The sequence below is a fragment of the Podarcis pityusensis genome (assembly GCF_964106645.2).
Source record: "Podarcis pityusensis genome assembly, chromosome: 5".
Taxonomy (NCBI): domain Eukaryota; kingdom Metazoa; phylum Chordata; class Lepidosauria; order Squamata; family Lacertidae; genus Podarcis; species Podarcis pityusensis.
The window spans coordinates 20367359-20382956 of NC_138032.1; the positions used below are offsets into that span (position 1 = coordinate 20367359).

Consider the following 15598-nt stretch of genomic DNA (forward strand, 5'->3'; position numbering starts at 1 on the left):
ACCATGTGACTCGCACCGTCCTCTAAGACGAACCGTATCCCGGAAACCTTGTGAGCCATCAAAGGGCCTTTTTCGCACGCCTCAAGGAACCCCTATAAAAGAATAGCCCCAGCGTTAGCGACTTCAGTTCAAATGGTGGCAAGTCCTTTGACATGCAGGTGGCTGGAGGAAACGTGTAGACAAATAGGCCTTTGCAGCCAAAATGACCATGCCCGACTTGAAAGGAAAAGGAGCAACAAAACTGGTATGTTAATAGTTCTCTGCAAACAATGGTTTCCAACTCAAGGGACAGCCCGGAAAACACACTCCCTCCCCCTTTTCTCTCTCCTGCGCAGAGCAAACTCGAAACCAAAGTGATTGATGAACTAGCAGTAACAGGTACACCAACATTTACTATGGTTGATTTCTAATTTGTTATTTCAGTGTTTATATACCACATTCATTAAAAAAAAAAAAAAAAGACTGCAAGAGGAACTTAATCGAACTAAAATGCTGCATATAAAAAAGACAAAACATCAAAAACCCATAAAATAAGATTCTACTCACTCATTACCCACAACAATTCCACATCCACTTTCTCTCCTGCATGCACACTCACCCACAAACAGCCTCTGTACCTACAATGCTAGCTCAAAACCATGGTCTCTTAGCACACCTAGAACCCTGCTCCAAATTTCAGCTTATAGAAGTAGGATATGAAATAGATTTGAAGGGTATCTTACCAGAAAATGAAACAGTAACCTTACCAAAAGGTAGAAGATACAGTCTCTCTTGTTTTCAAAAGAAAGAATCCCTCTCTGCCTCCTTCACCACTTTCACAAGAGCAAGTCAACATGGACGAACTGCAGGCATTTATTATACGGTGATGGCAAAAGCTAAGCAGAATGCAATGGACCAGCCTATTTAGGGAATGCACTTAGGAAAGACAGTCAAAGGGCCCGAGGGCATTTAAAGCATGTTTTCCACAGAGATGCAAGCAGGAGGCAGAACCAAAGGAGCTTGCCGTCTCCTTGAAGGCCCAAGAAAGATATACCAGAAATCCAGTGTCAACCAGACTAGCTTGCAATCACCTATGCATTAAGAATAAGAACGTATCTTTAATGCATAGGAGTGATCTTTCTTCGTTATTACCTAGCAAGATTTTCTGGTGTGTGGATGCGTGTGTGTGTACTTTTGAATTCTTGTTTTCATTCCCTTGTGTCTTGCTTTTACCATTTTCCTGCTTGGATCTCATTTGGCTTCACAGCCAACCTGTTTCTTGAGAAGATGCCCATCGCCAGCTTGGGATCCTGTCAAAACTGCATTGACCGGGGAGGGGGGGTGAGGCAGACCTCACCTTTTCAATGGCTGGCACAAACTGCTTTGGGATATTCGTTCCGACCGTCTTGTCAACGAATTCCACCTTGGTGTAGTCTTCTTCCTCCAGAGGCTCTAAATAGCCTATCACTTTGCCATACTGGCCTGCTCCACCAGACTGCCTTTTATGAGTGAAGTCGAACCTGTGAAAAGACATAAACTCAGCAAAAAGGAAGGAAGGGAAGCAATGCCTATTCATTTTGCTCAGCACACATGCATAGCTCAAATCCTGGTCTTTAGATCTACAGGCAAACACACAACGTTCTCACCTGGGTGCTGGCTCCCACCTAACAAATAGCCAGAACTTCCCCGTCCCCATATAATCTCTTGTAGAGGACTGTATGGAGGAACCACAACCCAAACAAGCTTCTACAGCAGGGATGAGAAACCCCAGACCTGTCTCTCCTCCACAACACTCCCCATTGGCCTTGCTTCACGCCTCCCTTGAGCGTTTGTGCCTGGCTGGAATATGTCCTTGAACTCTGGTAATGCTTCTTGCTTGCCTGCCTCAAAGGCGGAAAGATCAGGTCTGCAAGTGTATATCAAAACTAACATACAGTACTATAGCAAAATTCATATTCATTATTTTGCCCGCACTGGCATGTGACCCCCCCTGGAAGGCTGACCCAGAAGGGAGTGTAGACCTTGGGTTGAGAAAGATTCCTCCTCCCTCTACAACCAGACCATTTCCATGGTGGTATTTTTTGGAGCCTCTCCAGTTATGGAAGCAGCAACTGGGAGGCTCCATGTGAGAGTCCTGTTCATACTGACATTTCCCCCGTTCGATACCTAGCACAAGTTGGAATTGGCATGCAGAATAAGTGGCCAGTCCACTATCTCTGCTCTTCAAAGCAAAGGGCCTTACGCTGCCATGGTGACTCAGCCTGTCTAAAATCAGTCCCTCTGCACTCCGATTTGGCACAGGAACATGCATCTTATTGGGACAGGATGCTAAATTACTCTCTGGCCCAGTTGAATGCTCAGTCTCCAAGTTCTGCTGCATTTTAGAAAAGAGTCTTGAGAGGAAGGCCAGCCCAGAACACTTTGCTGCTGCAGGTGACAGCCAAAGATATGAAAGGAAGAAGAAGAAGAAGAAGAAGAAGAAGAAGAAGAAGAAGGTGGTGGTGGTGGTGGTTTAGATTTGATATCCCACTTTTATCACTGCCCTAAGGAGTCTCAAAGTGGCTAACAATCTCCTTTCCCTTCCTCCCCCACAACAAACACTCTATGAGGTGAGTGGGGCTGAGAGACTTCAGAGAAGTGTGACTGGCCCAAGGTCACCCAGCAGCTGCATGTGGAGGAGCGGAGACGCGAACCTGGTTCACCAGATTACGAGTCCACCGCTCTTAACCACTACACCACACTGGTACCCCTTTCTTGGCATCAAGTGAAGGGGACACAAGCAATTTTCCAGCTGATATGATTGGCGCTTCTTTTGAAGCCCTGGCTGACCTCTGGAACATCCAAACAGCTGGGACTGAGTGCCCTCTCCCACTTTGCTGTCACTGCAAATGAGGTGTTTTGGCTGAAGTGTGTTTTTGTACCTTACTTAGTCAAATGAGTATTAATTTATGCTAATTTATGCAGACTTAATCCTGAAATAAAGAATAGTTGTGGGAAGAAAACCTTATTTGTGGTTGTTTCCGATGAGGCATGCACATATTTTAGCAGGCACCCTCTTGCTATCAGCATCGCTCCCTCCTGTGTGAGAGAAAAAGAGGAGTGCATTTTCTATGGGTCCTGAGTGGTGCTGCCAGACCATCTCCATTATGTCCTAGTAAAGCTGCAATCCTAACCCCATTTATCTGGGAATAAGCCCTGTTGAAGTAAATGGGATTTATTTCTGAATAGACATGGTTAAGATTGCACTGCAAAGATGTCCTATTGGCTAGGGCCAGCAGCTAAAACAAAAATGATTGCTAATCAGGATCAGCATCTGTTCACTGTTGAAAATTAGATGATAATGCTGCATTTAACTTTCCAGAATTTTTTATTGTATTGTTGCATATTTGTATGATTTTCTGAGCTGCTCAAAGAACTCTATGGGGTGGGGTGGCCTGACCTATATACAGTGGTCCCTCAGGCTACAAACTCAACTTGTTCCAGAGGTCTGTTCTTAACCCAAAACCGTTCTTAACCTGAGGCGCGCTTTCACTAATGGGGCCTCCCGCTGCTGCCGTGCCGCCAGCGCACAATTTCTGTTCCCATCCTGGGGCAAAGTTCGCAACTCAGAGAAACTACTTCCGGGTTAGCGGAGTTTGTAACCCGAAGCGTTTGCAACCCAAGGTACCATTGTATATAAAAAACAAATAGAGAAAGTACTAGACTAGTTCCTTTGTGTGCAGACTGCATTTGCTGGTTATTTTTAACAGCACAACCTTTTCTACTTCCAGTGGTAACAACAACAGCCCTTTATAGGAAACACAGCAGAAGTTCAGGACTTTATCACTGTAGCAATTTGGCAGCAATGTCCTCTTCCGCCCCCCAAAAAGGGAAAAAACAAAGCCCAAAGTTCATGCTCTTTCAAACTACAGTGGTGTGTGATGTATTTATTTAGTTTTGTAAAGCCTTCCATGGTAAGGTAAAGATAAAGGGACCCCTGACCATTAGGTCCAGTCGTGGCCAACTCTGGGGTTGCGGCGCTCATCTCGCTTTATTGGCTGAGGGAGCCGGCGTACAGCTTCCGGGTCACGTGGCTGGCATGACTAAGCCGCTTCTGGCGAACCAGAGCAGTGCACGGAAACGCTGTTTGCCTTCCCGCCAGAGTGGTACCTATTTATCTACTTGCACTTTGATGTGCTTTCGAACTGCTAGGTTGGCAGGAGCAGGGACCGAGCAACGGGAGCTCACCCCGTCACGGGGATTCGAACCGCCGACGTTCTGATCGGCAAGTCCTAGGCTCTGTGGTTTAGCCCACAGCACCACCTGCATCCCCGCCTTCCATGGTAGGAATAGAGAAATAAACTGTCCAGTACAGTGGTACCTCGGGTTAAGTACTTAATTCGTTCTGGAGGTCTGTTCTTAACCTGAAACTGTTCTTAACCTGAAGCACCACTTTAGCTAATGGGGCCTCCTGCTGCTGCTGCTGCTGCACCGCCGGAGCACGATTTCTGTTCTCATCCTGAAGCAAAGTTCTTAACCTGAGGTACTATTTCTGGGTTAGAAGAGTCTGTAACCTGAAGCGCATGTAACCCGAGGTACTACTGTATTACAGTCTGTTACTTAATATCATTATTTTACTTATATTGGTTCTCCAGCTTCCTTTGTAATTAACTCTTTACAGGGCTGAAGCAGTGTGTTCCTTTTGTATTCTTACAAAGATTAATAAACCTAGTTTGTTTGCTTTTTAAGCCTGTCACCCCACAGCTGCCCCAAACTCTATGGATATTTCCCATTTCAGAACACTTCGGCTGCCGAGTTCATATTCCAGATGGGAAGCCATCTAGAGGCACAAAAGGGGATGGTGATGCTCCATACGGCATCGGAAGTTTTGCCGAAGTAAATCACCTTCATCCCAGTCTTAAACACACGTACTTGCTCCCTGGGAAGCATCGTGTTTTTGAAGCTGCGCAATTACGAAGGATTCCTCTTGATTTCAGCGGGGTTTTATTCGGACGTCATTCTCGACCTCTGCCAAAATCCTTGGCTGCGGTCCCGGGAATCCCATGAACTCCCAAGTAAACATGCACGGATCGTCCTGTTTGTCCTGAGCAGCCCAATATATACACGGATCTTTGGAATTTTGACCTAATGGTTCATTTCCAAGCGCCCCCATCTCGACTCTCTTCCTTCTAGCTTCGCCGCGCAAGATCCACCCCCGGTCCAGATGTGGAGCCCGGGCGGGCAGATGTTGCGCCTCTGCGCCCCAGCAGCCCCCGCTCGGCTCGCCCTCTTCTTCCTCCTCCTCCTCCTGCCGCCGCCGCCGCTTCCTGGTTCTCTCCCGCCGGCGGCGCAAGAAACCCCATTGTGCGCGGCGGCGGCGGCTGCTGCAGCCACCGCCCAGGCCGAGGCCCAGCCCCACCGCCGGGCCCCCCTTCCCGCTCCACCAGGGAGGAGCGAGCGTCGCCGAGGCCTCTCCGAGCGAGCCTCCGCGCGCCCCGGAGCCGGCCCCATGGAGATCCCCCCGTCGCACTACCCGGCCACGCGAGCCGCCGGCGTGGTCGAGAACTACATCAACTACCAGCACGGCAGCCCCAGCAAGATCTTCGGCGTGCGGGAAGTGCGCCAAGCCAGCCGAGAGGTAAGCGGGGCCGGGGATGGGAAGGCGCGGGCGCGGAGGCGCTGCTTTCCGGCGCGCACGCTTCCCTGGGAAACCAAAAACCCAAAACACACCCCAGCAAGCCTTATGGCACCCTAAACGCTACCGCAGCGCTCTTCCTTGGTTTCGCTGCTGCAAAAGGCTGCAGCAAAAGTCGCGTTCCCCAGATTTAATTTGGAAGAAAGGCCCGTTTAACGTGGCGGGACCTGCTTGCAAGTCCATCTGCAAAGCATCGGGGCGCCTAAATAAAAAGGCGCTTGCAGAGTCTCCGCTGCTTTCTCCTCCTCTGAGCAACTTCTCTGCACAGCTTGATTCCTAAAAGGGTTCGAGGCTGAAGACGCCAATCACTGCAGAGGTAGCAAGCGCGCGCACAACACCCTCTTCCCCATCTCTGCTACTTTTTAATCCAGGCGAGCGGGGCTCATCCAGGCCCGCGAGAAGCGACACTTTCTTTTCCACAAGGCGCACAAAGCGATCGCCATGATCGGCAACGACAACAGCTGTTGCTATAGCTTTCTCCTCCCTTTGTGCGCCACGTGGTCCAGCAGCGGCAAACCACCTGCCCCATCGATCGGTAAAAAACGAAGTCCACAGAGTTATCTCGCCTATTCAAGGCGGAGTAAACTGGTTGCCTTAACCCTTCTTGTTTCAGGCTTCCCTCTAATGCCAGTCTCTCCCATGGGCGGAGGGGGGGAGGGAGGGAGAATCTATCACTGCTGCATTATAGGGATAAGCCGCAGAACCAGTTGCACTAAAAACAAATAGAAAGCCTGGTCGATCCTGGCAACTGTTTGCTGTCCACAAATAAGAGCGCTAACCTTTCCGAAACAGGCACACACCTGCAGAACCCCATCCCAAATCGTATCTGGTAGAAAATGCCCCAGAAGTGTCTTTTGGACGCTTAACTGCAATACAAGAATTCTCAACACGTCCTAAGCATGTTACATCCGTTCCAAAGTATAATGATGCTTTTTATCCACCTTTCATCTCAGCAAATGTTCTAAATAATGGGGTACTTCGAGGCAGCTGGACACTGCTTTTAAACACTGGGCACTAGCTAAAGTTAAGCATTTTTTTACACCTCGCTGATTTCAACAAGGGAGTGTTAAGCTTACCTACTGAGATCAATGGGATTTAAACATGCTTGGCCTTTAAAAAAAATAGCTTCCACAACAAGTTAACTGTTTGTTTTTGATACGGATACTGAATACATAAAGAATACCCTCATATTGTTAGGGTCCCTGGCAAGTCCTCAGAAGTCGAAGTAAGATAAACAACATGTACTCTCTTTGTACCTCAGGAAATTCCAGGTGTTGGGCACAAATATCGCCTGAAGTTTGCAATGGAAGAAGAACTTCAGAAAGTAAGTCCTGCTCCTTTGTTTGTTGTTAGTTGGGATTCATTTATGGCAAACCTCAAGAGGGTACAGAGTAGACTGTATCACAGCCTGTATGATTCCTGAATGAGATTTCTCCTGCCATAAACCACCTGGAAACCACTTCAAAAAGCAGAGGGCTGGTTCTAGGACAAGTCGACAACACCACATTCTTAGGCTGGTTTCAATAGCCCCCTGGGCACCCTGATCCTAAATTCATTTATCAAGATGCTGCCAGGAGTCTAAAACTTTCATGCAACACGCAAGAAAAAGCGGGACAGGTTCCTGGCAGAACTTTGGGTTATCACCTCAAAATGAAAATCTGAGACTATTGCTGGTTTAGAGATTCATATTCATCACTCTGCATGTATGAATCAGCCATTACAAACAGAACCTCAATTGTCACATCAGTCTTCAAAGGGGTAAGAAATCAAGTGATGTACAGACTTGGAAGGGACCTTAAAGACCACCCTGCCAACATGGGAGCCCCACGACCACATTACAATAAGGAACTGCATGCAAGCCACTTATTTGTAGCAAAAGCATTTGTTGCTTCTAGAATGTAAAATTTCAAACAGAGTTTATTTTAACCCTTAAAAAAATTGGTACCTGACCTTGGACACCCCACCCACCATTTTCATATATGCCCCTTGAAGTAATGGGGTTGCACTGACACAAAACCACATCTTGCTAATGGATCTGTTACCCTCTGATGGAATATCTAAACAAATGCTCCTGCTGTTTTCGCATAACAGTTCACATCACCAAGGAGCAGACAGCACACTGCAGCTCAAATCACCCATCACAGCGGGAGTGGGGAACCTTTTTTGCCCCAAGGGCCGCAATCCCTCCTGGGCAACCTTCTGAGGGCCACATGCAAAAGTGGGTGGAGCAATGAATGCAAATTTTACCCCTGTACATTAGGCAAGTTCCAACACAAACTCACATACACCCCTCTCTGTTCAGACAATCAAGAGGCATTATCAGAGTTCAAAGAGACATTTGAGCCAGGCAAAAACACATTTTTTGGGGGGGGGGGGGTTAAGCAAGATGAGAGGTGTTGCCCGAGGAGAGTTCTGATGGCAAAACAGAAAGATCTAGGCCTGAAGTTCCCTACCCCTGCATTATAGGATGATTCCACAACAGGGGGAGATGCAATGTTCAATAGCAGAGCAACTGAAGAAAAGGCGAAGAGAGATAATACACATAACACTTCTCTTGAATAGAGAGCAATATACAATTATTCTGAGCAAGGATTTAGGTAAGAGAAGGATATGGATATTCTAATAGTAATGATGGCTATTTTGGTTAGGTGATATTGGTAAACAAGGGTGAAGCAAAATGTGTTTATCATTAGAATAGCAAGCTCCTTCCAATGAAGTTTTTAAACTTGTCCGATTATTTCTCCAACAGGGCAGTCCTGTGAACTGCACCGCTGAAATCCTGTATCATCACGGCGACCCACATGTTGCTCCCGAAGTGCATTATACAGTGGAAGGGGAGTTCGGGACAAATACAGAGGAAGCAGACAACAAGTTTTACAACAGACTCAAGAACCTGCCAGACCTATTAGAGGCACAAAATCTTCCAGGTTAAAATTTAAAAAAATATGCAACTTGAAATTACCTTTATGAATGAGGTGTCAGTGTTGAACTTAAGGTTTTGAAGTAATTGGTAAATGTTGCCTGCAACAAAACGTTGCAGCGTCTCCTCCCTCCTAACAGGCATGCTTCTGTTTTGGATTCCATCCAGCCGTTTCCTCTACTCCTCCCCCCCCCAACATTACGTATGGAGTATGCTCAGACATTAGGCCACTGTGATTTTTTGCTCCCTTTTGAAAAGGGTGTTTTGTTCCCTGAGCATGCTGTTGTTTTCTTTGTCATGCTATTAGGAGGGAATGGGTGCTTGAATACATGTCCCACAGCTTTTCTTTAGTTAAGGTACAGGCAAAGAATATGGGGCTCAAGGACCAGTTCTTTACTCCAGTCCCACTTAGGATGAAAGCAGCAAAGGGCCAAGACCGAAAGTCTTGGTAGACCAGCTGAAGTTCCTATGTTGGCTGCCCCTGCTTTAAAGCAACTGCAACTAGATCTTAAACAATGTAAAAGCAGAATGACCACTCACGGGATTCAGCTACTGTATCAGATTACAAATAAAGTTCTCAAAAATATACAGCTCGTTGTCATGTAAATGGGTGACTTGAGATGATCAAGCGAGCTGATCAGCCGGAGACTGGAATGTGTCTGCAACAAGTAGCAAACTACACAGAGCCGTGTTATAGTACATTTAGTATGTGCAACAGATCTCTGGCGCAGAATTTGGAGAGCCACCACTTTCATTTTCAGTAAAGCAGGTGTAGTCTCTCTATAGCCACAAATACGGAAACAGGTTTGCGGTACCCACATACAGTGGGCGCTTGGGTTGCGAACGTGATCCATGCGGGATGCACGTTCGCAACCCGCAGCGGTGAGTCTGCGCACGTGTGGGTTGCGATTCGGCGCTTCTGTGCATGCGCAAAGCGCGATTTAACGCTTCTGCGCATGCACGACCACTGAAACCTGGATGTAACCCGTTCTGGTACTTCCAGGTTTTGGCGGGTCCGTAATCCAAAAAAAACGCAACTTGAAGCGTCTGTAACCCGAGGTATGACTTTATTTCCAACAAATGAATGCATGCCTTCTGCGGCTATGAGTCCCTTGCCCATGGTTCCTAGTCAGGATGGGCCAACTCACGCAGTCCTGTTATTCCCAAACTTAGCTCTGCTTTTTTTTCTGCCACTGGTTGCCAAACAGAAATCCAAGTTCTGGATGAAATGTGGAGTATTCAGATTGTGCAAAGTTGAGACATCTTTAATGAACTTTTTTTTTGGGGGGGGGGGATTGGCACAGAATGCAATTCATGTCTAGGAATTACTTTTTTAAAAAACAAACTATGCATGCTTAATACTTTCCCAGTTCGATTCAAGCTATTTGTTTCTGTTGCCAGACAATTTCGGAAATGTCTCTGAAGAAATGAAGCCTGTTCGGCACTTAGCCTGGGTTGCCTGTGGTTACGTAATATGGCAGAATTCGACAGAAGACACTTGGTACAAAATGGCAAAAGTGCAAAGTGTCAAGCAAGTGGTAAGTGAATGGATCAAAGAGGGGAGTCTGACAAGTTGTCTGTCCTATGGGAAGAAGAGTTCACTGTGGAGTGCAAAGTGAAAGTATTTTTTTAAGGAAGTCACAAAGTGGAGATTCACATGGGATTCTCAGTGTATACTTGCCTAAGAAAGCTTGACATATTCATCATCATCATAATTTATACCCTGCTTCTCCATTTTGGCTTAATTTTTGTTAAATAAATCAGGACATGGTGTAATATGTCAAGTGTGGTTGTTCCTCTGGGGTTGTATTTACCTAATTTTAAGGCCTGCTGTTATTACCGTATTTTTCGCTCTATAAGACGCACCAGACCACAAGACGCACTTAGTTTTTGGAGGAGGAAAACAAGAAAAAAAATATTCTGAATCCCAGAAGCCAGAACAGCAAGAGGGATCGCTGCGCAGCGAAAGCAGTGATCCCTCTTGCTGTTCTGGCTTCTGGGATAGCTGCGCAGCCTGCATTCGCTCCATAAGAGGCACACACATTTCCCCTTACTTTTTAGGAGGGGAAAAGTGAGTCTTATAGAGCAAAAAATACAGTATATCCTGATATGTAAAACCACAGAATTCTTTTTCCCATGACTGTATATAAGGGAACAGTGCATTTTACTTCCTCTTTAAAGGGAAACTGACCAAGCCCTAAAGGATTTCAGGTCACAAGAACCCAGAAGTACACAGAGTCTCCATAGTGATTTAATACTAAGACAAAAACAAACAATGAGTCAGTTCTAAACCCATTAAATTGTTTATGGAAACGAGAGCATTCCTTCTTATAAGAATAGAATCCCTTTTCAGAATTAAGGAACGGCAGAGTTTTAAATTAATGGGTCTTTGCCTTCTGGATGTTAAAGGGAAGCAAGGAAGGAAACCTAGTTCCTCCTGTTAGTTCAGGTTCAGTGTTTCCACGCTCATTGAACATTTGAAAGTGGCTAGCTGTACATGGGTGGCAGCCGTACTTACTAAAGTCAGGGTATGGTTTCCCCCCTCTTTTGTTGGTTGCAGAAAAGGAGTGATGATTACCTGGAATTTTCCTATGTGATTCTGATCCATGATATTGTCTCCCAGGTAAGTAACAGAATTGTAAAGCAAATAAAGGAGGGGGCGGGGGGAGAGAAGAGGACCTTTCCTGCAAAAAGCAATCCTGGAACAGTGATCACCACAGTATCAGGATGTTAGGACAGGAAGGAGCACTCAGGGGCCCCAGAGCTGTTCACTGGCTTGTATCAGGATAGCCAATGGAGGGCCCTGCAGTTAATATGGGACTCCCAACTCCCATGGATGATGGCACTTGTAGATGAACAATACCTGGGAGGACACAACATTGGCTAGCCCTAGGCTTCTGTGCAGTCTGCAGAGTACAGCAGAGCATGGGATAAAGACAGTCTGAAAAGCAAGGCACTGCCAACCTTCATGGTTAGGCACAGGTCTCGGCATTGCTTCAGAACCAGGACTAAGACCCATGATACGGAGCAACAGGATTCACCTTTCTCAGAATCTGTATTCATTTAAAACAAACGCACACACAAACTCAAGATATTTCTGGCCACAAATATAAGTCTGGAAGAGTGTTGTCAGTGCTTGCTGCACTCTCAGAAGTTAGATTCCCAAAGGTAAGGAATAAACCCATTGGGCAAAGGAGTTTGCAGGGGTTTTTTGGACTAGATGACCCTTGGGGTCCCTTTCCACTCTACAATTCTATAAGCAGACTTCGCAAAAGTGTAGGATTCCACCAAATGAGATTTTTAAAAAAGCAAATGTGCATAAACTATACATGTCACAGAATGCATGGTGGAGAATTTGCATTGCCTGTTAAGGTTGCAACTTTTGTCCCACTGATACAGGTTTCTATTCATCAGCAATCTGATCTGAAGTAATTAGCATCAGTTCACTCCTACCATGAAAGCTTCACTTCCCGACTTCTACAAGCCAGCCTTCCACTAAAGGCAGAGGCTAGGCTGGCCGATTAACCAACCCTCCTTACCTAGATTACAGTATGCATTTATTTATTTAAAGTGTGGAGGACACAAACACAGACAGCCCTGACTATATCCTAACTTGAAGCACCCTGTCTCTTTAGTTGCATTTTCCTAACTTTACTAGCTGAGCACTCCAAGAAAAACCAGCTCTAGGCAGTCAGAACCCTCAAAACAGCACACAGTGGGGAGAAGGGGGGAGATTGTTCAATATAGCAAGCAGAAATTCCACCCAGAGGTTCTGTCATTAGAAGGCTCCTTCTGTCAGAGGAAGGCTTTGGATTCAAACTGTGACCCCCTCCCAGATTAACCCCAGCTGTGCCATAAGCAGAGAACAGGAGTGAACAAAATGCCCATGTCCATCTCCTGGGTGGGTGCCTATTCAGCAAATCACTCTAGATCCCCCAACTATGCAAAAGCGCATGCTACACAGGAAGGCAAATCTTAGCCAGTCTGACATCAGATATGTAAACTTGTTGATCCACCATATTGCAATTGTACATACCTGCACACAAATCACTTTTCATCTAGTGACACCTCTTATGTACTACAAATGCCTTGTATTGCATATCTTGTGTCTCCCCCTCCTACCCACCCCAGCTTCTCTCAATTAGATTAAGGTGCAGGAACCAGAACGGTTATATAAGAATGCAATACCAAGCCAGAAGTACAAAGGAAGTCCACAGGAGGATATAAGCCAGGGGTTGGCAACCTAAGGCCCATGGGCCGGTAGCGGCTCACAAGGCTTGTCTAACCGGCTCATGGCGACCCCTGCTCTCCCCCGCCACCGGCTCTCACCAGCACGGGTTGATGGCGCCTGTGAGCATGCGCACGGGTGCTCTTCCGACCTGGAAGCGTATGCATGTACACATGCTCCGGCCCATCCTCCGACGGACAGAGCATCAACCAGCCCATCCTCAGATAAGGTTGCCAACCTCTGATATAAACCTTATTCCCAATCGTGAGAACAAAATTTGTAGATGGTGACCTAGCGAGGCTGCAGTCTATTGAACACTTCTGGTTGCATGGTTCCCTATGTGCATGAATTGGGCAGAGAGCATGCCTATATTACAGGTTTAAAAAGTCAGCCTTGAAACAACACTGCATGAAACAGTAAGGTGCGGAGGAACTACCTGGCAATATTTCATTGAAACAATTCTCTCCTTTTCCTGCCATCCACATTCCTGATTGCCTTGCTCTATGAGAGTCACTGCACTTTATTAAGAATTCCAAAGTTGGAAAGAGGAGGAGGAATGAAATGTGACCTGGCCCGAAGTTACTAGATAGGAAAAGAACGTGATTTCCCAGATATGCAGAGATAACAACGCTGTTCCCTGGTTTCTCTAATACCCTGGCGGTTCTAACGTTTGGGCTTTTTTTCTTTTTTGTAATCCACAGGAGATTATTCCTTGGCACATGCAAGTTTTATGGAACCCGCAGCATGGAGTTAAAGTCACACGGAATAGCCGTCAGCCAAAACGTGCAGCACAGGATTAGTGGCCACAACTTTGACCCTACTACAGTGGTACCTTGGTTCCTGAACGGCTTAGTTGTCAAACAAATCGGCAAACCAGTGTTCTGGTTTGTGAACATTTTTCGGAAGCCGAATGTCCGACGCAGCTTCCAATTGAGTGTAGGAAGCTCCTGCAGCCATTCGGAAGCCACAGCTTGGTTTTCAAACGGTTTCAGGAGTTGAATGGATGCCCGAAACGGATTAAGTTTGAGAACCAAGGTACCACTGTATTAGAGGTTGCTCAGATGTCTTTAAAACAACTTCGTTCAGCTGGAGGAAGGGCTATAAAATAGGCTTACACAGGTTCAGAAACCCCTACATGCATAAGGACCAATGCAAATTATTTCCTGGCCTCGGTGTGGTGGCTCTCACATGCCAGAGTGAACACTTACGGTACAGTTGCCACAATGCTCTCTCTGAACGCTACTTTAGGCTTTCCGGTCTCACAAGGACAACCATATTCTCTTTCCATTCTCTAGGTAGAAACAGCACACACAAAAATATACTGATTAAAATCTGTTGCCAAATGGGTAGCGCTAAGCATAATCTCACCTAATTATTCCCGAATGCTACCTACAATCACTGGGAAAATGTCAAGCCAACATTTTCCAGCTGTAGTATCTCTCTAGTTAATTAGAGCTTCTTAGAAAGAAGTCCACCCACCCAGAGCAGATTTGGAGTTTTTTGAGTAATTTTTTGGTCCACATCCTATACATATGCAAGATTTCTGACCTTCTATATATACTTCATGAGCATGAACCACAAAAAATTGCTAGCACAGACCCAACTGAAGAATTACAACCGGCACTGTATAATTTATACATAGCCAGATATGAAGCTGGGGAGCACAACTAAACTATAAATGCTGAATTAAATAAATACTTTTGCCAAGTGAGACTCTGTAGCACACTTTACCAGTGCAATCTTGTAACAATCACCTGTGCATAGATTTCCAGGTGCAGTTCTCCCATTCCTGAAACAATGGTCTCTTTGCTCTCGCTGTCAAAATGAACTCTGAAAGTGGGGTCTTCCCTCGTGAAGCGGTTAATGCCTTTTGAAAACTTATCCAAGTCATTCTAGAGGGGGGCGGGGAAATAAACAAGGGTAAATTCATGTCTTTCGCATCATTGATTATAACAAGATAGTCAAAAGTGCTGGGGTTACAGGACAAAATCCCATTAAAAAATTGAGCTAGATGGTTTCTATAAACTGTAGGGTATCAATGGAACGTGTTGGCTACAGAGCATCACAAACTTGAGACTGCTCCACTCAGTACTGCATTGACAAGTAAATACACAACTAGGATTGATCACACATAATTGCCAGGGCATCAAACCTATTGGAACTCAGCCCCAGGAGAACCACCACACCAAAGGCTCAGCTTCTCCTGAACACAAGAACCAAATGCAACAGAAACATCACCATTTTCCTCCAAGAAAAATCAGATCACAACATTCCTTCCAGATAACTTTTACTATTCACCCTTGTTTGGACTTCCGATGCCTACCTTGTTTGATGGCTTCATTGCCACTGAAATGACAGGATCAGGGACATGAATAGATTCCTATGAAAGGGAACACAGAAACCAAAGAAGCATTTGTTAATATAGAAACACTTGAAAATTATCTTTCCAGATAATTATCTTTACTTTTAACACTCAAACCCACAAGCAGCCTTCCTCTTTCTTTCTAGGACTCGAAATTTATGGGGTTTGTTAAAACAAAAGTTTCCTAATAAGGGATCACATCCTGGTTTGTGGTCAGAAATTAAACGACAGTTTCCCTGTTTGGATGTTATGGATAAATCAGAATTTTTTCATTATGGCATTTAAGAGAAGGGAGGAAAGAAGGAAGCAGGAGCGGGCATAGCACTCATCTTATTAAACTGAGATTGCTACATCTGAATTGTGCTGTACTCTTCATAGAAGGGCTGGATGATACATTGCTGATCATGCTCATTCATTTCAACAGAATGCAGAACT

General features: G+C 45.7%; 2 protein-coding genes across 2 annotated transcripts in view; one reads left to right on the forward strand and one right to left on the reverse strand.

Moving 5' to 3' along the window:
• GFM1 (G elongation factor mitochondrial 1) overlaps positions 1-15598 on the reverse strand; it is a 36231-nt gene that overhangs the window by 2275 nt on the left and 18358 nt on the right. The window contains exons 11-15 of the mRNA XM_081006366.1: positions 15125-15181; positions 14556-14693; positions 14010-14092; positions 1337-1499; positions 3-92 (exon numbers count right to left, since the gene is read on the reverse strand). Coding sequence (XP_080862492.1) covers positions 3-92; positions 1337-1499; positions 14010-14092; positions 14556-14693; positions 15125-15181 — 531 coding nt within the window. The remainder of the gene's footprint in view (positions 1-2; positions 93-1336; positions 1500-14009; positions 14093-14555; positions 14694-15124; positions 15182-15598) is intronic.
• Positions 4908-14512, forward strand: LOC308478472 (latexin-like). Its single transcript, XM_081008298.1, has 6 exons — positions 4908-5596; positions 6915-6977; positions 8403-8580; positions 9975-10111; positions 11134-11196; positions 13503-14512. Exons 1-6 carry the CDS (start codon positions 5183-5185, stop codon positions 13599-13601), a joined length of 954 nt encoding a protein of 317 aa, XP_080864424.1. The 5' UTR covers positions 4908-5182; the 3' UTR covers positions 13602-14512.

What these genes read in the sequence shown, in the direction of transcription:
- LOC308478472 (XM_081008298.1), top strand. Translation starts at nt 5,183, where the DNA reads ATGTGGAGCCCGGGCGGGCAGATGTTGCGCCTCTGCGCCCCAGCAGCC. An exon ending in TGGAAGAAGAACTTCAGAAA is followed by an intron (nt 6,978 to 8,402) that starts GTAAGTCCTGCT and finishes TTTCTCCAACAG; the next exon opens with GGCAGTCCTGTGAACTGCAC. An exon ending in TCCATGATATTGTCTCCCAG is followed by an intron (nt 11,197 to 13,502) that starts GTAAGTAACAGA and finishes TGTAATCCACAG; the next exon opens with GAGATTATTCCTTGGCACAT.